At 41.0% G+C, this 25,446-nt stretch overlaps 1 protein-coding gene across 2 annotated transcripts in view; it reads left to right on the plus strand.

The window, feature by feature from the left end:
• Positions 1-25,371, plus strand: part of ALG14 (ALG14 UDP-N-acetylglucosaminyltransferase subunit) — a 37,553-nt gene extending 12,182 nt beyond the window's left edge. The window contains exons 4-5 of one of the 2 annotated variants that reach the window (XM_083359432.1): positions 18,521-18,607; positions 24,464-24,657. In XM_083359432.1, coding sequence (XP_083215558.1) covers positions 18,521-18,568 — 48 coding nt within the window. In that variant the 3' untranslated portion in view covers positions 18,569-18,607; positions 24,464-24,657. Of the gene's footprint in view, positions 1-18,520; positions 18,608-24,463 lie in introns of both variants that reach the window. The other variant, XM_083359431.1, reaches the window with a different exon arrangement.
• The last annotated feature ends 75 nt before the right edge of the window (positions 25,372-25,446 follow it).

Below are 25,446 nucleotides of genomic sequence, written 5' to 3' on the forward strand. Positions count from 1 at the left end.
TCCAAATTTTATTTATTTATTTGTCAAATTTATTTGCCATCCATCTCACCGTTCAGGCAACTCTGAGAAGCTTACAACAAGGTTAAAAAAAACATTCAAATGATTATAAATATGAAAATGGATTAAAATTACAAAAATTTAACACAGGCTAAAAATAAATAACATTATCTGTTCTGTTTTCTTTTTGAAATTACTATAATAGGCTTATTTTGAAATAATAACAAATTTTAAAAAAATACAGCAAGAAAATTCTGTAGACGTCCTTATGAGAACTAGACCTTCATTTCTGTTTTAAATTTTTCATATTTAAAAAAGCATATTCAGGTATAACTTCTGTTTTGGTGACCGGCTGTTAATTGATAAGAACAGCTAATAATACTAACCTCAGATGACACATTCTGAAAAAATGGCCACTGCACAATATCCCTAAAAAATTAGGAATCTCCTTTTTTTATCCTCTTCTCCCCACCCCCTTTCCAAGTTTGGTTTTAGATCAACTGAAAGAACCCCAAATAGTAGGTTTTGCTATATTCCGTTTTACATATCTTCAAATTATAACTTATTTTTATTTATTTATTTATTTAATTAGTTTTATATACCGCCCTATTCCCGAAGGACTCAGGGCGGTTTACAGGGCAAAATTAAAAGACAAAATAAGAGTTAAAATAGAATTAAAATAAGATTAAATAACAATTAGTAGCCCAAAGTTTAAAATTTAAAAGTTTAAAAATTAAAACCCCTCAGTCCAGGCCAATTAAATCAAATAACCAAGTTTTTAGGTCCCGGCGAAACGAAAGAAGGTTGGGGGCGGTCCGGGGTTCCACAGGCAGATCGTTCCACAGGGCAGGCGTGCCCACAGAGAACGCCCTTCCCCTGGGGACCACCCGCCGGCACTCACTGACCGGCGGTACCCTAAGGAGGCCCTCCCTGTGGGAGCGCACAGGACGATGGACAGGACCACCTGTTTTCAGGAGATTCCAGGTGTTTTCTCTTCCCTGTAAATATGTCTATCCAGTGTGGAAAAGTGGGAGCAAATATACAGTGGAAATAGCCAGAGGCCAGGCCCATCCCTCTCCATGTCTCTTCAGAATTGTTTTCTCAACTATATTCTCAACTATAAAGCAAAGGAATGGTTTTTTTATAAAACCACCTCTGTTCTGTTGCTTTCCTCTCTACATATTGATTTCCACCACCCCCACCCCGTTCGTTAAAGAGGAAGTAAGATGCCTTAATTCCGATTAAAAAGACTCTATAGGAGAAAAGTACGTTAGAGCCTTGGCTTGTTACAGACATGGTTTCATTTAATTAGTATTGACTCTATTGAGTTTTCATCATAGGAGAAATTGTCTGGAAAATCATACAGAGAGCATTACTAAGACAGGCGGAAATGTTTAAAGAGAAGTAATCTAACTCGCTCATAAAACAATATTTTGCTTACTGGAGAGTACTCTAGTGGCAGATGCAAGGAATAGTGACAAAGTTTTCTCACTGGTAACAGTTTAACTTTTATGCTTTTTTTTTTCATTTGAAATAACCCTGCCAAAAAAAAAGAACAACCTCAGAACAGTTTGCCAAATGTTACATGGACTTTGCACTGAAATCTGTTTTATGATTTTAAGAGATATATAGCCACACAGTAAATCTGAATCTGTCATTGTGGTAAATCATGGGTTTATCAAATTATTTTCACTTCAGTTAGTGAGTCAATCACACCCAGGGACCTAGATTTAAATAGATACTGCACTGGTTTCTGAGCTGGATGCGCTAGAAGTCAGCCTGAGCTGCAGTTCATAATCCATAATTAAATTTCTCTTCAACTATACTCTTTCAGGAGTGGGGAACCTATAGTTTCCAGATGATCTGGCACTGTTGTTTCTAATATCCCTCACTAATAGCCAAGTTGTCTGAGTCGGCTAAGAGTTGCAGTTGAGACATATCAGGAGAATGCAGGCCGACTACTCCAAAGAACCACTCCATAGTTTAGATAGTAATTGTTGAGAGATGGGAAGAGAAACAGTGAGCAGAATCCCAAACACATCTGCTTCATTCATACTTCCCAGATTAATATATGATTAAGGGCAAGGATTGACTTCTGAATGACGCTGAAGCTACTTTTTGTCTCTTTTCCAAAAACTAGTTGCCTGATGTATTTATGATTATAAGTCACCCGGACTTACCTTGAACTAAGATGAAGTCAATTTTATAAATAAATATATAAATAATCATTTCTCCGTGGAGCAATAGAACAGTTCCTCCAGCCTTTCCACCTTTGTGGAGTAGCAGGGGGATGATTCAGCATGAGCAGTGGGCATGTGTGCCGGTCGCGTGCACACTCACACACCACTTCCAAAGCCCTGTTCCAAGCAGCTCAAGGCCTGGTAGTGGGTTGGGGCCCCCTGCAATAGAAGATAACTATAGTGAAAATTTTGACAAGGACCATAGTCCTTCCTCTTTCCAATTTATTTCAATTAATTCTAGCAAAGGGAATTTAAAATTATCCTAAAAGACTTTATGTAGCCCAAGACACATCCGCTCTTATGTGCCCACCCCCAGTCTGGAGAATTCTTTCTTTGCTTTCTCTCTTGTCCGTGAGAATTTTTCCTTTTGCCACTAGATCAGGAAATCAATGCATACATTTGCCTCTCTTGCAGAAAGCCATATCCTTCAGTTTAAAATCTTTGATTAGAAAGAAATTGTTAATTTAAAAGGTCAACTTGATCTGTCTCATGAGAGACATTAGATACTTCCTTTGAATGAGGTCTCTCTGGAGACAGATCTCATAATGGAATGAGAGAGTTAGGCAACATTTGATCATACTTTCCCCAAACAATTTGCTGTATTAACTGTGTTTTTTTTAATCTCATTATCATATAGTTTATCAGAATCAGACTAGAGTACTAGCTTTGATCTTAAAACAGCCTCTGCAGCCTCAAATATTAATCAGCTTTTGGGTGAGACTGTGTTTACAGAGCCACTAAGCATCACATTCTTGGCAGACCACCAGGTCCCGTAGGTTTGCAAGCCTTTGGAGGAGAGGAACACAAAGTCTGTGCTGAGTTGACAACATTTGTCACTGATGCCTGCCAGGGAATTCAACAATTAAATGTTTAAAATAGGAAGTTCCGAGAAAACCAACAAACAAACCCAAAAATGTGCAGCTGCCATGAACAATGTAGGATTTTTGGAATGCTTTTAAGGAGTCACTTCTAGAGATTAATAACTGATTTTGCAAATTCTTGGGTCCTCCCTAACTGCTCTTTAACTACAGCTGAGAAACCTTAGGAACCTGAGAAATGTTAGAAGGAGATAATAAATTCTCCATTACTTTCACCTTTTAGGAACTGGGGGCAGAAATTATAGCCGTGCTGGTGGGCTAAGATAATTACATAAGGATTACTACTAAAGTAGGCTGTTGCGCCACCATGTTTACGTTCCAACCATACTAGATTAGCAATATTTAATGCTATAAAGAAGATTGTACACCTAGTATTTATTTGTGTATTATTTTTTAATTTTAATTGTATTGCAAAATGGTGGCCCGGGCATTTATGTAGCTGTTTGTTCATTCTTGTGTCAAGAGTGCTAAAGTGACGTACACCAAGCTGTTTTACTAGCCCTGGTTGTCTTTTGCTGCATTCTTAACCATTGGTAACTTAATAGAAAGATGGAGGAGTGAAAGAAAGAAGATACGGACAAAAACAAACATTTCTGTTTTGCTGCCTGATGATCAAGAGACCTATCATTTTCAAACTGTCTCAGTCATTGGGATCTATCTTGGTACAGAAGATAGATCTCAGGGTTGTTGTTGTTGTTTTTTAATTTTTATTAAAAAAAACCCTCTAGACAAATCTCATCAGAATTTTACTAGAAATATGATTGGGTTTAGTTTTTGAATTAATTTCCTGTGTAGCCAAAGGTTCTTTTCTCTTCATTTCAGGAGGCACCAGGATGAAATCTCTGCTTTTGCATGAGGCAGGTGCTGCTATAATTGCAAAGTTGGGTGTTTTTTTAAGCTTAAACAGATTTTAACAAATTCCCCCCAGCCACTTTATAAATGTTAGAAAAGAAATGCCATCCATCTCCATCTGTTCCTGCCATATTTTGTTTCCTGGGAAGGGCAAATCCTAGGTGGATTTCATTTTGACTTACGTGTTCATCCTTCCATGGATGTGCTAGCAGCAAACAACCCCGTTCTCTCCAGACATGATTTGGCGTAGAATTACTTTTAATCTCTTTTCTGGAGGCAGACATAGGCTCCAGAGAGTGAAGCAAGAAGTGGAAGAACCAGTGTTGTACGAAAGATTGTGTGCTTAAAGTTTTGGCTGTCTAGATGCTTTGATGACATTTTTAATCATCTCAAGGGATCAATTCTACTTCTTCTGTGTTTCTTTCTTTTCTTTTTTCTTTTTGTCTAATTCTTCCTGTTCCATTGCTATGCCTGAGTAACAAGTTAGGCATGCATGGTGAGAGACAGAAATGCCCCAGAAGCCAAGATGGTGATATGATGATGATGATGATATAATCCTTAAACTTAATATTTAATATAATTTAAAAGGATCCTAAATATTGACTCAACTATGTTATGACAGCTTTGGAAGTTAGGTCAAACTGTAATCCCCACAAATGAATAGAGAAGTTGGATTCAGTGACACTGAAGTACTTGGCTGTAGGCCTCCACGTAGGTTTGTAATTTAGACAAGATTTAACTTCAGGACTTTCTAACTCTTAGTCTTTGTGTGCTTATTTTTTTAAATAATTTTAAAGAAATTAATTCCATTTAGAAAATGCCTTCCCTTTCCCCCCCCCCATACACAGAGACCTCATGTCCTCTTCTCTTCAAAAGGGCTTTTTAAATAGCACATGTGTATGTTTGCCACTCAATTTGCTAAAATACAAGAAAAGGTGTTCTACTTAATTCTAGTTTTCAGAGTTTCTCTTAGAAAAGTTTCAAGGTTTTTCAAAACTCTCTGCAGAGTTTGCCCACCTTATATACAGTATCAGAGAAAGTCTGGTAACACCTTTTCAGAATAACACAATTGTGCTTTTTAATCAAATTGGCTAGTCTGAAAAAGTGGTATCAGATTCCTTCTAATTTTTGGCTACTATAGATTAACACTCTCCTTCTACAATGTCTGCCTTCAGTAAGCGAAAGAGTGATATAGTAAGGATTACATGTCATCCTCTAAACTTTCATGGATTTCAGACTTGTTTACAGCCAAATGGGTAGACCTAACCAGCTGACTTGAGTCTAACAGCAATAATGATGATGATCAAGGATGCAGCCAAGTCATTCAGGCCAGATGATTACTATACATATTTAAAATATCAGATTAGGTATTATAAAATGGAATGTTGAGGGAGGCATCCCCATATTTTTATATCCTACTTTTGGAGGTAAGTAAGCTACATGCCAAATTCATGTGCTTATAATCACCATTACAGATATGTTTTATTACAGAAACATTCAGACAGCAGAACTATTTTAAAAGAGGTCTTTATTTCACTTAGCTAAGATTTTCCATTTTCTCTCCAGCTTTCAAAATGTCTTAAGTTCATGGCACTTCAGTAGCATGCTAGAACAGATAATGTGGCATTGTTCCTTTCTATTATAATTCACATTAGACAGTCCTTTCTTTTTACTGGTAAAGTAAGACCAATTTTATTGCAATATATTTTCACATTCTTGTGTCACATTTCTATTTTTTTCACATAGATACCTTAGATAGGCTGATTTTTTTAAAAAATTGAAAAAGCACAAGTAGATTATATTAGAGGAAATGCCTTGTGTAAGATTCTTCCCAGAACATCTGGACAATACTTACAATTTTGTACTTTTTCCAGATGGGGCAGGGCAAGTTGTACTTTTTTTTGAGAATTCCTCATTTGATATGTACAATTAAATCATTTTGCATTTATAAATCTTGCAACTGTAATTTTGACCATGCGTTTTTTATCTAATGCATGGATTTTCTGACCTACTTGATTTTTTCCCTTAACAAAAAAAAAACAATTTTTTTTCACTAACACGCAACATTTTGGCAGTAGTAGCCCAAGAGGTAAAGGAAAACCATCTGCCATTTCCTCCTGTTGCTTTTCCGTATGACCTTTGGCAGACCCATCACTATTTTGCCTGGGTTAGGCCAGTTAGCTGAAACCCGTGTTATGTCACTGGAGAATATCCTCAAAATAACTCATTGTGAGGATGCTGTTGTCTACACAAAATGGATTGCAATCTTTTAATCATTGTTGCTCTAAAGTTCTTCACACGGTGACACATATTGTGTGATCTGCTATGGTAGCAAGCCACTCAGGAGTTTTCCACATTTTAGAAACAAAAGCATCTGTTTCAGATGTCTTCAGGAACTTAACAATCTCAGTTTTGGCTGGAATCCAACACCTTACTTCTATTGCCTGAAATTGGGAGTCTATTAAATTAATTGCCAGTACTCTACTATGAGACAATGGCATATACCAAAATGAGAAATAAGTAAGTGGGAGCTTCATTCCACCTACCCGTATATACTTGAGTATAAGCCGACTCGAGTATAAGCCAAGACCCCTAATTTTACCCCAAAAAACTGGAAAAAGTTATTGACTCAAGTATAAGCCGAGGCTGGGAAATGCAGCAGCTGGAGGCTGGATCCCCCAAAAGACGTCTCTGCTGAGATGAGAGAACAGGGTGGCAAGCCGCCGAGAGAATGGAGCGGTGGAGTGCTCCGCCGAGAGAATGGGGCGGCTTGCTGTTCTCTCGGTGCAGCACGGCAGAGGCTGGATCTCGCGAAAGAAGTCTCTGCCGAGAGAATGGGCGGCAAGCCTCCACCACCCCATTCTCTCGGCAGCTTGCCACCCCGTTCTCTCATCTCAGCAGAGACGTCTTTCGGGAGATCCAGCCTCTGCCGTGCTGCACCGAGAAAACAGCAAGCTGCCCCATTCTCTCGGCGGAGCACTCCACCGCCCCATTCTCTCGGCGGCTTGCCACCCCGTTCTCTCATCTCGGTGGAGACTTCTTTCGGGGGATCCAGCCTCTGTCGCCCCCTTTTCTCAGCTGGGCTCTGCCGAGACGAGAGAATGGGGCGGCAAGCCGCTGAGAGAATGGGGCAGTGGAGCGCTCCGCCGAGAGAATGGGGTGCCTTGCTGTTGGCGCGGTGCGACATGGCAGAGGCTGGATCCCCCGAAAGAATGGGCAGCAAGCCTCCACTGCCCCATACTTGGCGGAGCGCTCCACCGCCTCATTCTCTCATCTCAGCAGAGACTTCTTTCGGGGGATCCAGCCTCTGTCACCCCCTTCTCTCAGCTGGGCAGCTGAGAGAAAGGGGCGGCAGAGGCTGGATCCCCCAAAAGAAGTCTCCGCTGAGAAAATGGGCACTGAGACGAGAGAATGAGGCGTTGGAGCGCTCCGCCAAGTATGGGACAGTGGACAAGCTTCCTGGGCAGCTGAGAGAAGGGGGTGGCAGAGGCTGGATCCCCCGAAAGAAGTCTTCGCCGAGAAAATGGGCGCTGAGACGAGAGAATGAGGCGTTGGAGCGCTCTGCGAAGTATGGGGCGGTGGGCAAGCTTCCACCGCCCCATACTTCGCGGAGCGCTCCACCGCCTCATTCTCTCGCTCAGCGGAGACTTCTTTCGGGGGATCCAGCCTCTGCCGCCCCCTTCTCTCAGCTGCCCAGGAAGCTTGTCCACCGCCCCATACTTCGCGTCTCAGCGCCCATTTTCTCGGCGAAGACTTCTTTTGGGGGATCCAGCCTCTGCCGCCCCCTTCTCTCAGCTTCCTGGGCAGCTGAGAGAAGGGGGCGGCAGAGGCTGGATCCCCCGAAAGAAGTCTTCGCCGAGAAAATGGGTGGCAAGCTTCCACCGCCCCATTCTCTCAGCGGAGGCTTGCAGAGGTGGCGGTGGAGCTGCGCGCGCAGCTCTCCAAACCGCCGCCGCCCGTTTGGAGAGCTGCTGCCTTCGTCCATGTTTGACGAAAGCAGCAGCTCTCCAAACTGGGGGGGTGGAAGTTCTTTTTTGTTTGTTCACTGGAGTATAAGCCGAAGTGGATTTTTTCAGCCCAAAAAGTGGGCTGAAAAATTCGGCTTATACTCAAGTATATACGGTAATTATAGAAATGATCCTGTTTTTGTAAGCAACTTTTGACCACAGAGTTGCGTAGTTCAGAAAGTAAAGGCAATTATCAGGAACAGGTTTATTCCCTTTGTGTGTATTGGAACACAACAAAAAAAGGGAGGAAAAAAAAGCAAATTGGACATAATGTCAAACAAAACTCCAAAAATGGACTGGACAAAATTATTGGCAACCTTAACTTAATATTTGGTTGCACACCCTTTGGGAAAAATAACTGAAATCAGTCGCTTCCTATAACCATCAATAAGCTTCTTACACCTCTCACCCAGAATTTTGGACCACTCTTCCTTTGCAAACTGCTCCAGGTCTCTCTTATTGGAAGGGTGCCTTTTCCCAACAGCAATTTTAAGATCTCTCCACAGGTGTTCAATGGGATTCAGATCTGGACTCATTGCTGGCCACTTCAGAACTCTCCAGCGATTTCTTGCCATCCATTTCTGGGTGCTTTTTGATGTATGTTTGGGGTCATTGTCCTGCTGGAAGACCCAAGATCTCGGACGCAAACCCAGCTTTCTGACACTGGGCTCTACAGTGTGACCCAAAATCCTTTGGTAATCCTCATATTTCATGATGCCTTGCACACATTCAAGGCACACAGTGCCAGAGGCAGCAAAACAACCCCAAAACATCATAGAACTTCAACATATTTCACTGTAGGTACTGTGTTCTTTTCTTTGTAGGCCTCATTTTGTTTTCGGTAAACAGTAGAATGATGTGCTTTACCAGAAAGCTCTATCTTGGTCTCATCTGTCCACAAGACGTTTTCCCAGAAGGATTTTGGCTTACTCAAGTACATTTTGGCAAACTGTAATCTTGCTTTTTTATGTCTCTGTGTCAGCAGTGGGGTCCTCCTGGGTCTCCTGCCATAGCGTTTCATTTCATTTCAATGTTGACGGATAGTTCGCTCTGACACTGATGCTCCCTGAGCCTGCAGGACAGCTTGCATTCCTTTGGAACTTGTTTGGGGCTGCTTATCCACCATCCGGACTATCCTGCGTTGCAACCTTTCGTCAATTTTTCTCTTCTGTCCACGACCAGGGAGATTCGCTACAGTGCCATGGGTTGCAAACTTCTTGATAACGTTGCGCACTGTGGACAAAGGCAAATCTAGATCTCTGGAGATGGACTTGTAACCTTGAGATTGTTGATATTTGTCCACAATTTTGGTTCTCAAGTCCTCAGACAGTTCTCTTCTCCTCTTTCTGTTGTCCATGCTTAGTGTGGCACACACAGACACACAATGCAAAGACTAAGTGAACTTCTCTCCTTTTTATCTGCTTTCAGGTGTAATTTTTATATTGCCCACACTTTCAGGTGTGATTTTTATATTGCCCACACCTGTTACTTGCCCCAGGTGAGTTTAAAGGAGCATCACATGCTTGCAACAATCTTGTTTATCCACAATTTTGAAAGGGTGCCAATAATTTTGTCCAGCGCATTTTTGGAGTTTTGTTTGACATTATGTCCAATTTGCTTTTTTTCCTCCCTTTTTTGTTGTGTTCCAATACACACAAAGGGAATAAACCTGTGTATAGCAAAACATGTGTTCCTGCAATACTTTTCTGTGAGAAATACTTGATTTTCTTGAAAAATTTCTGGGGTGCCAACAATTTTGGCCATGGCTATATATCTATATCTATATAGATATATATACTGCTCAAAAAAAATAAAGGGAACAGAAGATAAGACATCCTACTATTAAATACAGTACATTGTGTTGTTTAAGTGTTCCCTTTATTTTTTTGAGCAGTAGATAGATAGATAGATAGATAGATAGATAGATAGATAGATAGATAGATAGATAGAGATAGATAGATAGATAGATACATAGATAGATAGATAGATACATAGATAGATAGATAATGTATGTATATGTATATGTATGTATATGTCTTCAGGATAAAGCCCAGATATTTAATGTTGAGAGATACCACCCTTTCATAGGCAATCATATCTTACTCAGTTTATTAGTAATAATAATTTTATATTGTTTCTATTTTGGCAGGGGCCAGGATTGGATTTTTGACTATATTTTAATGCTGAACTTCTTCTGAAGCATTTAACCCAGTGCTACCATTTCAACCACCACTGTAGCAAACACAAAACATGACTAACTGCAGTTTTGTGTGTGGTTTTGGCTCATTACCTCCCAGTACTTCCCTGCTGTCCCATGCAGTTTCAACTGGTTTTGTACAGTGCTCTCCTGAAGTACAAAGAAGGGGAGGCAGTGATACAATCTCCAGAATTCAGAAAGTACACAGTGTGGCTAACAATTTTCTAAGCAAGGATATCTGATCATGTAAGAGAGAGCTGTGTGTTCTTTGTTTTGTCAATAATGGAGAGTGCATTCTTTTGAATGTTTGCTTTGGAAATATTTAGGCTTCCTTTGGCTAGATATTTTTTTAAGGGGAGGAGGTAGCAAGTGATATTTAATTTTTCTATATGTGGTCATAGTGGACCCAGCAATTGTGAACTGATTAGCCAAAAAGCAGGGAGATACAGTATAGTAGTAAGGTACCTTTCTATCTCCACAGTGCTCCCTTGGGGTCTGGGACACTGCCTTCTGCCTAGTATTCTGATGTGTGACAGGAAGAAAGATTATTAAGGCTTTATTTTTCCCATCTGACTTATAACTACATGTCCTCTGACTTCTGTACAGCTATTGAGTTTTTCCCTAAGCAATCTTAAGTTTTTACAGCCAAGCAAACCCAGTATCCATCTTGCTTCTCTTTTTATTATGCCCTAGTTTTGATTATCTTTCTGATGATGATATGAATGGATAAACCGCATTCTGAGCTGGGTCTTTCTGATGCCAGAACAATATTCTTAACCTTTGCTCAATATGGGTAGTTCTCAACTTATAACCAGTTGCTTAAAAAGCCATTTGGAGTTCTGATGAACCCAAAAATTATTTATAAGCTGTCTTTACAGAACAGCCGTGCCATGACAGCCATGACCCCTGGGGTCATGTGATTCCATTTCAGGCACTTTTCCATTTCAGCTCACATTTATAACTGGTTGCACTGTCCCATGACAACAGTCATGTGACCGTGTTTTGCCATGTTTCTTTGCTGCTTTGCAGCCCAAAACAACAAAAAACACCCATTGGATAAGCTGGATTCAGACTTATGACCATGTGATTTGCTTAAACACCATGTGATTTGCTTAATGACCACACGATTCACTTCACAACTGCAATGATTCACTTAACAACTGTCATAAAATCAAGTCTGGTCAGTGATTCAACTTATAACTGCAACAATTTACAACTAAAATTCTGCCCTCAATTGTGGTTGCAAATTGAGGACTACTTGTATGTATATTTTCTTGTAAGTATATTTAAGTCTGGAATATTTATTCAGAACTTTTTCTAACATATTCGTCTGTTCATTAATACCAATGTAGAAAATGTAACATTAGTTGTGACTTGCCTTGAACATTGTCACTTTAGTCACCTGTGTGTTTCCTGTTTGTTTCGGTAAGCATTCATATTACAGGTAGTCCTCGACTTTCAACAGTTCATTTAGTGACCGCACTGAAAAAAGTGACTGATGACCATTTGCAGCATGGTCATGTGATAAAAATTCAGATGCTTGGCAGCTGACTCGTATTTGAAGGCTCCTTGGTGCTCACCGAGCTTGCTTGTTTTCTTGCAGAGGTTTCATTACCTGGCACTGATGATGTTATCTAGTTTGGTCCTAAGTTGAGGACTACCTGTAAAGTTCCCATAGGTGCAACTGTAGGTGATCTTTCATAAAAAATAATACACTAAGAAAATCAATAAAGTTGTCCCGTAGAAAAGGCAGGCTATCCACACTGACCTAATCTTTTTGTTGCGCCTTCAATTACTCTTAAAATGGCCCATAATTTGGATGCTATTAATATGGGATTATAGTTTGCAATTGCAGAGAAGTCCTTGAGGAACCTAAACACTTGAGTGGCGCATCTTCCTAATCTTCCAGCCTTCCTGACTTCCTTTGTATGACCTTTTTCTCTCTTGTTTTTGAAGAGATAAGTTATAATTCTGTGGTTTGGTTCAAAAAGTCCTCCATTTCAAGGCAGCTCCACAGCTTGTTATACAAAGCACAGAAAGAGTATGAAACAGTAAGCCAGTGAAATCAAAAGCACGAAATGAGAGAAAAAAATGAATAGAAAGTTAAATAAATAGAAAGTTAAATAAATAGATAAGTTAAATAAATAAATAGAAAGTTAAATAAATAGAAAGTTAAAACCAGTTAGCACCAACACCATTCACTATACCTTTTTGAATCCACTTAAACCATCCATTACTTCTGTCATGTGAATACAATGATTTATATATTGCCTTTGGTTCATTAAACTTCTCTTTTTTAGGAACTCATCAACTTCATCCGGTGACACTTTTGGACTTTCCCTTTCTTTCACCCGTTCACCCTTCCTTCTTATATTTGTTTTGCACTTTGATCCTAATTTACGTTCTGCATGACCAAATCCCCTCAACCTGCTTCCTTTTTATTTTTGTATTCCATCCACATTGTTTTCGGCACCTATTCATTCTTGACCCCATCTCCTTCCTTTGCAACACTAAGTTCTGAAATAGCCCATCCCTATGGCATTCAAGTTTGCTGGATGTTTTTCCTAATTATACCCTTTTCTCAGTTCCACATAACAAAGCAGCAAAAGCACATATCTATCCCTTTTCACCGTTCTGCGTAAAACTTGCTATTGTTCTTTCCTGATTTCCTGTGAAACAGCCCGTAATCTTAGCATTTGAACTCTTCGTTACATCGTGGTCTCTGTAACATTTGCTGTAAACTATTTGAACTTGGACCCAGCACCGTAGCATCATCTGTATACCAAAAGACAACACATCTGCACATATACTAGAAGTAATCCTCAAGTTACGATGGTAATTGAGTGCGTCAATTACAGTTGTAAGTTGTGATGTGGATCATCATATGATTGGACCTGAATTTATTACCTTTTTCAGGGTGGCCGTTAAGTGAAAGACCCGATCAGTAAATGAATGCCATGGTTGTTAAGCAAAGCCATTGTTCTCTATATGGGTTAGTTTTTGCCAGACACCAGAAATAAATGCCATTTTCAGCAAATCCATCATAAATCAGTCACATGCTTATGGGGGGCAGCAAATGGCCATAAATGTGGCCCATTGCCAAGTGCCCAAAATGTAGTCACATGACTATAGAGGGGCCCAAACATAGAATCTTCAAAACCATATAATAAGTAGCTTTTTTGGGGGGGGGTCTGTCATAACTTTGAACTGTTGCTAAGTGATTGGTCATAAGTTGAGGATTATCTATATGCATACATTTCTCCATACATACATTAGACAGCCATTACATATCCTTGTCTTACTTTCTGCTCAATATTGAAGCATTTCATTGAGACTCATGCATGTTTTACTTCCATCGTATTCTGCTCTTACTGCATTCAGCAGCTGACCTCCCACTGTGTTTGTCTCAGTTTCCATAATATGCAACCATTCATTTTGCCACATGCTTTCTCTAAGTCAACTAACATAATGTTTCTTTCTCACTTACACAACTCTCTGTAACCTTCCAAAAGTAGAACTCTCATGTACACATCCATACAGCCTCCATAAAGTTGTACCGCACTTTCCTTTTCGATCCCTGCCGTCTCTTGTTCCCTTATAATGAGGACTCTACCAAAGATTTTCCCAGGAATGGTTGACAAACCGTTTCCTCCTAGGTTTCACTTTCCCAATTAACTGTAAATTGCAGCCTAATCCTAAACGTGTTTATTTTGAGCTAATTTTCTTTTTTTAAATAAATGGAATTTATTTGTACCGAACGTCAATGTCATCGGCTACTGCAGACGTAACCCAGAAATATGACTCATTCTTTTTACTTCAGCTTACTTTGTTATAAGCCCACTGCCACTATTACCTGTTATAAACTTTAATCTGCACAGTGGGATTTGTTTTTCAAGTAAGCATATTTGTAATTGAGCTCTGTGTATCAGGGGGGAAAAAATAAAATAAGATTCTTTTCTCTTTAGTGTTTATCTTTCAAAGAAAGACAGGGAGCATTTCTTTGCAGAAGTTACCGAAAGGTAACTATTATGGCAAAGCACTCTTCATCTCCTTAAATAGATGATCTTTCCACCAGAAATCTGCTGGTAAGGATGCCACCTCTGGGTGTGTATATGTGGCGGGGGGGAGGGGAGGGACTCCAGCCTTGCACTATTCCACAAATGTAAATGACCACTTTGTTCCTGGAGCCCAGACAAAGAGAGTTTGTAATAAAAAAAATTTGTAGCCATTTGATCTGTGGCCTCTGCCTTGTTTGATAGACCCTAGAATAAGGCCACCTGTAGGCCAATTTTCTTTTTGGCCTCCCCTACAAGTAATAAAAAATTAATACTGCCTAGGCATGTTACAATAAGTCTGGTCTAAATGATCAAAGTTAGTGAGGGTGGAACTGAGAGGGTAAGTCCATAACTCTCTTAGTTTCTCTTTTTTTTAATGCCTGCAAAGCCATTTATGCGCTTAGTATCCTGCCTTTATTATTTTTATAAACAACTCAAGGCAGTGAACATATTTAATATTCCTTCTTCCTCCTCCTCTTTTCCACCACCACCACAACAACCCTGTGAGGTTGGTTGGGCTGAGAGAGAGTGACTGGCCCAAAGCCATCCAGCCAGTTTTTATGGCTAAGGTAGGACTAGCTAGCCAGACACCTTAAGCACGAGGTCAGACTGGCTCTCCAGCTTGGGGCAATGGGCAAATAGTAGTCTCACTTTTGTTCTAGGATACCCACATCGTCCCCACCACTCCACACATTATCAAGACGGTCTCTCTCAGACATTTGGATCTGTGTAAGGCTGTAGGTATCCCTTAGGACAGGGGCCGCCAACCTTGGCAACTTTAAGACTTGTGGACTTCAACTCCCAGAATTGCTCAGCCAGCTTGGCTGGCTGAGGAATTCTGGGAGTTGAAGTTCACAAGTCTTAAAAGTTGCCAAGGTTGGGGTCCTCTGCCTTAGGACATTTCAAAATGGCTGGTCACACAGTCAGTATGGGAAAAGTCTTCGTGGCCTTAGCGCAGCCAACGGCAATGGGTGGGCTGAAGCTGTTTGCAAACCCTGTTTATAATGGAAATAGGATTTGACCAGTAAGCCACGAGCAAAGAGAGAGGACTGGTTCTGCTACTTTTTTCAGTTTTTTTCTGTCCTCTTCGGTGCAAGGATCAGATGTTAAATGAACACCTATTGCTCGACATAGTTGATGGGTTAGTCATAAACACCTGCAGCGCAAAGCAGGTTTTTTTTAGGAGTCCCGTCTTCCTCCCAAGCATCATCATCGCACCTTCTTTAAAAATATAAAAATACCAGTCTACCTATCTGCTGGAGCATCTTTGCAAGGCTGCTAGAAAAACTCGTTTTTCTGCATCCCCAAAGAGGGTGAGAACTTTTGATGTCTCTCCAGAGTTGCTAGGATACCCCCTTGTTATGATAAATTGATTACCTCGGTGTTGCTGGTGTGGAGGCAACAGAAGCAGACATCCTGTCCCTCTCCTTGTTCTTGAAGCTGCTAGACTCTCCAGAGTTTACAAGAGGGCACGGCAGAACTAGCAGGCGTCTGGGAAAAGGAGAATATGAGGCAGTGGGGCATACGTGCAGTAGTGAGACCAGTTGAATTGCTGGTGCTCGGGCGAGTCTGTGTTTTTTATTGATTTTATTTATTAGATTTTTTTTCCCCTGCCTTCATTACTTTGTAAGTTACCCAAGGCGGTGGATATACATATTACTCCTTCGTCCTCCTATTTTTCCCCACAACAACCACAACCCTGTGAGGTAGGTTTGATGGAGAGAGAGAATGACTGGCCCAAAGTCACCAGCCGGCTGGTATACAGTAGGGCAGGGATAGGCAACCTTGGCTCTTTTATGACTCGTGGACTTCAACTCCCAGAATCCCTGAGCTGGCTCAAGAATTCTGGGAGTTAAAGTCTACGAGTCATAAAAGAACCAAGGTTGCCTACCCCTGGGGTAGGGTGAAGGGACAGGCATCCTAAGCTAATTCTTCTAATCTCTAGTCACATGAGAAGTTTAATTTGACTGAAATGATAAGTTTGGGCCCTCCCATCTTCTGATTTTTCTTAATGAAGTTATTTTTTTATTTCTTGAGTTATTGCATCAGCTCATCGGTGCAAGATTGTCTCACATCCTGCAATTTTGTGCATATGCGTAGTTTATTACTGTCTGTATGTTATTATTATTATATTATTATTATTATTATTATTATTATTATTATTATTATTATTATTATTGATCTTCTTGTGGGCAGTTTGGCTTCCACCCAACCACAGGTGTGTATAGATACAGCACTTATCTCAGAATGGTATTGTGTCTGGCAGAGTGGCCTACAGCACTCATCCAGAGCTTTGTGCAGACGAAAAAGTGCTTTGTGGCTGTGAGGAGGTGCAAATAAAGCACAGGGCTTGTTAAAACAGCCAGGCCTTTGCCCAGGATTGCACAGCTGCCTTGTGAGTCCAGAACAAGATGCATTTCCAGACAGGTGCGACACACATGTCCCTATGTACTCCAAAGCACTTCCCTCCCCCCTTCAAATTTGTAGTTAAATTTAATTTGCATATCCCCTATAAATACATTTATATTCAGTATTACTCAAGAACAATTTTAATTAACAGGGCAAAAACACACAGACATGCACATACCACAACATCTTCATAGAGCCGGTTTGGTCTAGTGCAGGGGTAGGCAACCTTGGCTCTTTTATGACTCGCTATGCTGGCTCAGGAATTCTGGGAGTTGAAGTCCACAAGTCATAAAAGAGCCAAGGTTGCCTACCCCTGGTCTAGTAGTTAAGGCATCAGGCTAGAAAGCAGGAGACCAAGAGTTCAAGTCCCGCCTTAGCCATGAAAGACAGCTGCGTGATCTTGGGCCGGTCACTCTCTTTTTCTCTCAGCCCAATCTGCCTCACAAGGCTAAGGAAAATAGGAGGAGGAGGGTATGTTGAGTATGTTTGCTGCCTTGAGTTACTTGCAAAAATAATAAGGGTGGGATTCAAATAAATAAATAAAATTGTGAGCTACCGGTAGTGAGGACTCTGAGCACAGCTAAAATATCAAAAGCAGGAAACAACTCAGCGGAAAGTCACAGACAATGAAACATTCTTTGCCGAAAATATTAGATCTATGTTTACTAACTGGGAATTAAGGCCAGTGGTGATTTTGCTTTTACACTGAGGTACTCAAGATTCTTGCCTGTGTATTGATTTAAATGCATGCTATACCACATTTAAATGTACAGCTTAAACGCGGCTTAATAGATCTTGAGCTGCTATAATGGGGTTTTAGAAAATATTGGGGGGGGGGGAAACCAAAAACCATAGAGCACATACAAACACACCCCTTTCCCAAAGTCCAAGAAAAGTTTGGCCAGACTCGTATAAATATCCTAAGACCCACTAAAACTAGATATGCATAACTAATAGTAGGACTACATTTTAAGCAAACCTTAGCTGAATTCACCCCTAGCGCTGTAGTTATTTTGCCACGCTGATTCCTTCTCGGAAGGGAAGGGGGGGGGGAAACCTTGTAAATTGAGCTGTGTCCTGTAGGCAAAGAGGGAATACAGAGACGTTTGTTAGGTGCCTTTGTCACTTGCTGCCAGAATTCAGGCAATTAGTTGGCTACAAAGAGGCTCTGGCACAGAATGTGGAAATAGATTGTTGTTGCGCTCCCAGGATTTTGCTCACAAAGACCAGCCTCTCTAATAGATTCCCTACTCCAATGAAGAAGACCTCAAGGCTTCCTTCAGCAAAATGGCAGGTCATTCAAGACAAGTCTTTGCTGGAAGGATTTGGGAACAATGTCATTTTCCAGTTTCATTTCACTCGGGAACATCTAGAGATCTTCAATTTGTAATTAAAACACACTGGTGTTTTTTTTCATCACCACGATGTATTTGATGTTTTCCTCCACGTTTAGCCTATTTGGCTGACATTTAATCCCTGCAAGGCTGGAAGCTCTGATTTCTTCACTGGAACCAGTAAATGTCAGATGAATACATTTACTATATTCAATAGACTGAAGCCGCTTTCATCTGGAGAGTGTTGAAGTTCATAATCTGCCATGGTTGGGGGCAAGGAATGAGGAAAGAAAAATGATGGTTGATACTTTTCTCCGGTCTTCCAGGCAAAGATTAGTATACTGTACACTAAAGAGCTCTTTTGGTTTTTAGGAACCACTTTAGATGTGCATTTATTTGTACAAAGTTCTGCTCTATCTTAAGGAGAGCGAAGGAGGTTGGTACACCTAATTAATTATTTTGGAATTTTAGATGGCCCAACCCTTGTGCATGTTTTTTTCTCAGATAAATTCCCTAAGGTATTCACCAAGGTTTCCTCCCCTCCCCTGCAGTGTTTTGGATTGAATTTTGAATGTTCACACTTGTGGCCTATGCTGTGAATCACAAAGAACACAGGGCTTCAAGAGAAGACCTTCTTGGTAATGTATACTGCAGTATACTCTGTGTGCAGATGTTTTCACAATTTGTGTATCCTCCATGCAGACTTCGTCAGCAGCCTGAGCCTTAAAATGCATTTTAGGAAATCAGAATCTGCAATTCAGAATTAGGATCTGGATACAGTCAGTGTTTTCACCAGAAGTCTAGCTCAGCTTGAGGGAGACATACCATGGGTATAGAAGCTTTATAATAAAAAAAAATAGGAACATTGCCTGGTAAATTTAGTTACCAGTAATTTAAATTTGTATCAATCTTCAGACTGGTTATTCTGAAGATCAAAGGATATTCTTTTGTATTTAAACACTCCCTGGACTTGTCACTACAGGTGAGTGTTACAAGAAGGATTCCTTTCTGTGTGAGAGCGAGAATACGTTTTCCTAGGTAGCCCCTTCCACCTGCAATTTCTACATCTATGTTTACAGTGTGTCACTTTATTACTTGGGGTGCCTTGTTGGTCTGTTTAAAAGATTTTCAGCTTTGAAAAGGAGAAAATTTTAGTCATTTGGAAAAATATTCAGATGAGGTCCTGGAAAGTGGCAGTGGATTTTTGGGATATGAATTGCTAGAGCCACTATTTTTTCTCTATGTATGTATACATATACATTCAAAAGGTCCATTCAAAAAGCCTTGACAAATACTTAAACATACATTTGCCTTGCCTTCCAGCTAATAAAAAGGGAGAAAGAACCCGTGGCTCAGGAAGTTAAAACACTGCCTGATATATATAATCAGCCCAGGTTCGAATCTCAGATAAAGGGTATGACTAACTGATGAGAACATAAAGAGTTCGAAATGATCATCTTAGCCTCCCAAATTCTTTATTAGCAATTTGAATAATTTGCACAAATAATGAGCTGTCATAAGTTGACTAGTTCCTGTGGATAAGCCCTGAGTCGGGCCAAAACAGGAATGAAAGAGTTAATTAGCAAGGTCCATTCAAAAAGCCTTGACAAATACTTAAACATACATATACATACATACATATATATATGTAGGGACGTGATGGCTCAGAGGTCGGCAGTTTGGCGGGTCGAATCCCAAGTGCCGCGTAACAGAGTGAGCGCCTGTTACTCGTCCCAGCTTCTGCCAACCTAGCAGTTCGAAAGCACGTAAAAATGCAAGTAGAAAAATAGGGACCACTACGGTGGGAAGGTAACAGCTTTCCGTGCGCCTTTGGCGTCTAGTCATGCCGGCCACATGACCACAGAGACGTCCTCGGACAAGCGCTGGCTCTTCGTCTTTGAAACGGAGATGAGCACCGGCCCCTAGAGTTGGAAACGACTAGCACGCATGTGCAGGGGAACCCTTACCGTGTGTGTGTGTGTGTGTGTGTGTGTGTGTGTGTGTGTAGATAGATAGATAGGTAGGTAGGTAGGTAGATAGATAGATAGATAGATAGATAGATAGATAGATAGATAGATAGATAGATAGACAGACAGACAGATAGATAGATGGATGATAGATAGATATAAAGATATATATTGCTTATACGCTGGCAACTAAAGATGGGGTAGGAATAGTTAGTATACTTGCAGAACAAGATTTGTCTCGTGTTTTGTGAGATTCAGTCCAGGTGTTGCCAGTTTCTGTTTCCTAGGATAGACTGAAAGGTCATTCTGTGGTAAGTTATATTTAGGAGAAAAATGTGGCATAGAAAGGGTAAATAGCACAAAGAATTCTGAGATAATGCTCTGTTGAGTTAAAAGTAGCCTATTAAAATAATTAATTATTCTGAGCCTACAGAATAATAATTATTGCTGTAGAATTCAAGAAATGTTCCCATTTCTTTCCATTAGAGATTGTTATACAAGAGACTAAAGTAGACTTAAACCAGACCCCTGCTGTTTTTTTTTCTTTTTAGCTATTTATCTCCCCCATGAACTATGAATGTAATTTTCTAAGGCCAAATTATAACAACTTCATGGATGACTCATGCTAACCACATTCCCAGTTCCTCTTCTTCCCACAGAAATCTTGGATGGTCCCAACGCACCCTGTTCTTCCCCCTGCTTTTGTCTGAAAACATTGTAGGAGGAGAGAAGTGTTAGACTGTGGTGGGGGGAAAAAATCAGGCATCTGGGAATATTTTTCCTAACTAAAAAAGATATATTAAAAAGCATAAGCTGCATCATCGGATGAAAAAAGCTGCCTTTCAATACGTTTAATGTCAGCAAGCAACCAGATCCAATCGTGAAAGGTCCAGGTCAGCAACTTTGTTGTGTTCTAAGATACATTACACAAGAATCTTCCCAGACTGCTTGCCTTCCCTTGGGAACAACCAAATAAAGTTTCATGCAATTTGGCAGGGGGGGGTCAGGATTATGCCTCTCTTCACTGCTGAAAGACTCAAAGCTATTTCCCTGCTTGACCCCCCTTCCTCCTTGCCTGGTTGGGAGTTTTCCAACAGTTGGAAAAGGTGCTACCAGACTTCTGCTGAGGTTCTGGTTTTTTTCTGTTTGTTTGCTTGTTTTTCCAGAAATTCATATTGAGAGACACATTCTTCTTATGTGTAAAAAGTTTTAGGAAGGCTTGGGTTAAAAAAAAAAGGTGGGGAAACATGACGTCCAGCAAATCTTCAGAATTTATGACAGAGCCAACTGCATATTAAGGGAAGTGGATTTAGTAGCAGACATTGTTTTCCATATTAATCTGTTCACCCAAAACTGCCCCCCAAACTCTTCACTGAGTACATAATAACCTTGACCATCTGCCGTGAAATCATGCAGTGGGATTAGAAAAGATTGGCCACAGCTCTGTTGCTTATCTTTGTACAGCACTTAATAATGATTTTATTACTTTTATTGTGTGCCCCCACCCGCTTCCCTTTTTCCCACATCCAGCACCTTCCTCCTTCAATCTAAGTCCACAATGTCTTTCTTTTTATAAGGGAACAGAATAGGATTTCTTTGCCTATCCCAAATTCCTTACATTTCATTTTATGTTTCTTTCAGTAAAAAAAAGGGGCAGCTTAATTTATATCTTTCTTTTAAGGGGACGTATACTGGGTAGAAAGGGACGCGGTGGCTCAGTGGGTTAGGACGCTGAGCTTGTCGACCAGAAGGTCGGCAGTTTGGCAGGTCGAATCCCGAGTGCCGCGTAACAGAGTTACGCCTGTTACTCGTCCTAGCTTCTGCCAACCTATCAGTTCGAAAGCACGTAAAAATGCAAGTAGAAAAATAGGGACCACTACGGTGGGAAGGTAATAGCGTTACGTGCGCCTTTGGCGTCTAGTCATGCTGGCCACATGACCACGGAGACGTCCTCAGACAAGCGCTGGCTCTTCGGCTTTGAAACGGAGATGAGCACCGGCCCCTAGAGTCGGAAACGACTACCATGCATGTGCGGGGGAACCTTTACTTATACTGGGTAGACCTTGATTTCCAACCACAATTGGGAATCAGAATTTCTGTTGCTAAGCAAAGAGGTTATTAAGTGAGTTATGCCTGATTTTATAACTTTTTTCCCCATGGTTGTTAAGTGAATTACTGCAGTTGTTAAGTGAATCCCAATTCCTCCATTGACTTTACTTGTCAGAAACAAGCTGGGAAGGTTGCAAATGGTGACCATAGGACCCCAGGAGGCTGAAAACATTGTAAATAAATGCCGGCTGCCAAGCACCCAAATTTTGATCATGTGATCGTTGGGATGCTATGACAGTTGTACTGTAAGTTCGAGGACTGGCCATAAGTCACTTTTTGCAGTGTGGTTGTAACTTTGAACGGCTGCTAAACAAATGTTTGCAAGACAAGGACTATCTCTACTCAGAAACTACTCATCAGGGATCAGGATGCAACTGAGATTGTTTTAACTAAAGGGGATTTAAACATGACGTGTCCCCGAGTGAATGCGAACCTCAGAAATGGCTTCCACACATGCCCCAGAAAGGAGATTAGAATTTACTCAGGGAGTAGACAACCATCCCGTGAAAAACATTCATGGAGAACTCGGCGGGTGGGAAAGAGCAGCAAAAGGGAGAGGTAACACTCATTGGAGAGCTATTCCTGTTGGGGGAGAATGGCATTCAAAAGCAGCCCCATGAAGGGACAACACCATGAAAATATGAAAACAGTCACAAAGCACTCAGTAGGGGAACTAACAGTCAGTGGGAAATAGCATTGAAAGGACACGCGGCTCTCATTGGGAAATAGCGTTTAAAACAATGAGCAGTATTGAGGGGATGGAAGTGGACAGGCCCTGCGGGGGGCTTGGTAACAGTGGAACAGCCTGTACGGTGCACTTTTAATAGGAAGGGAGAGTCCAATATATGTTCTGTATTGCTGTAGAGAGGAAAGGAGAGAGACAAGTATGAATTATGGAGATGCCAGAGAAAGGAGAGTTTCAGATGTCTTAAGGTGGGGGGAATTGGGAGCTCAGAAGAGGGGGAAAGAAATGGGGACTGGGGACCTTGTTAAATGTAACAGATGAGGGGTAGTGGGGGAAGACACCCATAAGAAAGGACAGATAGTTAGAAAAGAGGAAGGACAGGTGTTCCTTTCATAGCAAAAGGATTTTGAGAACATGGCCTCCAGACATTTGCAAGAGGAAGAGAAGGAAGGTCTTTTATCACTAAGTACTTATTTCTTAGCCTGAGCCAACTTAGTACTCTCCTTGCCTTCCCGAGCTCACAGGATCTATGAATTTGGATTAATCAGGGGAGTAGGTATTGGTAAAGGTAAAGGTTCCCCCGCACATGCGTGCTAGTCGTTTCCGACTCTAGGGGCCGGTGCTCATCTCCGTTTCAAAGCCGAAGAGCCAGCACTTGTCCGAGGACGTCTCCGTGGTCATGTGGCCAGCATGACTAGACGCCAAAGGCGCACGGAACGCTGTTACCTTCCCACCGTAGTGGTCCCTATTTTTCTACTTGCATTTTTACGTGCTTTCGAACTGCTAGGTTGGCAGAAGCTGGGACGAGTAACAGGCGCCCACTTTGTTACGCAGCACTCGGGATTCGACCCACCAAACTGCCGACCTTCTGATCGACAGGCTCAGCGTCCTAACCCACTGTGCCACTGCGTCCCTTATAGGTATTGGTACACTGCTGCTTTGTCCCACCTGGGTCCAACTGATGAGTCAAAAATCAGCTACTTCTTCCAGGCTGTGAAGCCCAATTAAGCTGAATCCGCCCTAGGAACCTGGAAAGGTTGTACTTCTGAAGTGTAAGGGAGTATAGGGAGGAGGAAGTTTGGCTTTGGAAGGCTCAATGACCAGCTTGAAGATGAAGCTGCTTGTCCAACTCATTGGGAGATCCAGCAGGCCTCTGCCCATTGTGACCAGTCTCAGGTCCAGGCAATTTAAGGAGTGTGAACGCCAGGCTACTCAGAGACTTCCCTGCAATAAGTCAAAGTTGCAAGGAGGAAACAAACTCAAGACCTTGCCACCCAGTTTCTACATTCATCTCAAGTGACCTCAACTGAAGCATGAGGTTTGTCTCTTCCTGGTTGTCCAAAAAGCTGGGTTTTTAAAACTGTGTTTCCCAATATGAGTTATTCAGAAGGGCAGTGAGTCATCTCCTATACTTAAGCCAAAGTATATAAAAGGCATCCCAGTTCTGATTGGCTTACAAAGCTGCTTGGGCCTGTTTATTCAAGATGATGAACATCGATTAAATCTTTGATCCAGTCACTTTTTCATCATAATGCTAAAGTGCGTCTTTCCAACGTTTAAGCTTTATTCCTATGTCAACATTACTTTTTTACCTTTTCTTTGCATTTTGTGTTAAATCATGGATTCATTTGATAGTCCTTTCAAAGGTACTGTGCATATCTACTGTACATACTTGTTGCTAACATATTTTTAAGATTTCTGGAAGGTTTGATGGGCTCTATTTTTCTTTTTAGGTGCTGTGCAATGGTCCAGGAACATGCGTCCCCATATGTCTATCTGCTTTTTTACTCAAAATGCTCGGACTAAAGAAAATAACCATTGTGTATGTCGAGAGCATCTGCCGTGTTGAAAACCTATCTCTGTCAGGAAAAATTCTTTACCACTTTTCAGATTACTTCATTGTCCAGTGGCCAGCTCTAAAAGAAAAATATCCCCAATCTCTCTATTTTGGGAGAATAGTGTGACATGCTACGAACAAATACAACTAGTGCCAGTATGACCTCTAAACATTTTTTGGACTCTGAATTTCTTTCCAATATTTCCTAGTACAGTAGTTCACAAAATCAAGCTAGACCTGATGGTAAATCAAACCGACTGTATGTGGGTGTCATCCAAGGTCCAGATTTAACACAAAATACAAGGTCACCCCCCAAAAAATCTTGACTGCTATATATATTTATTTATTTTTGTACTCTAGTATAATTGCTTTTAATTCTTTTTATTATTGCCATCCAGAGTCCCTTGTCTGAGATGGGTGCTGTAGAAATTAAACAAGGATGAATTGATTAATATGACACCAGTACTGATGTGTTGTGACGTGGCATTAAAATATGTAAACAAAGCTTGTTATATGATATGAACCAAAGTAGAATCCCAGAATCGAGAAATTACATTTAAATTCTCATTTTTTACTCAACTAAACATTTTTTCACAAACTACAAAGGTTTGACAACAATAGTTAAGATGGCAATATACAGTCCCATTCAGCTTTAGATTAAAAAGTCAGTTGAGAAGATGCTAGTTGTTCCTCCAACTATCTCTATTTCCTCATAGAGATTCTCCCTGCCAATTATCCCTTATTCCCTCCAGAATAGAACTGTGTTTTAAGATATAGCTCATAAAACCTCATTTCAGAGAAGAGAGGGAGGGGGGGAGGGAGGGAGGGAGGGGGAGAGAGAGAGAGAGAGAGAGAGAGAGAGATGCACCCAAGAACTTT

Source organism: Vipera ursinii (assembly GCF_947247035.1).
Source record: "Vipera ursinii genome assembly, chromosome: 3".
Taxonomy (NCBI): Eukaryota; Metazoa; Chordata; class Lepidosauria; order Squamata; family Viperidae; genus Vipera; species Vipera ursinii.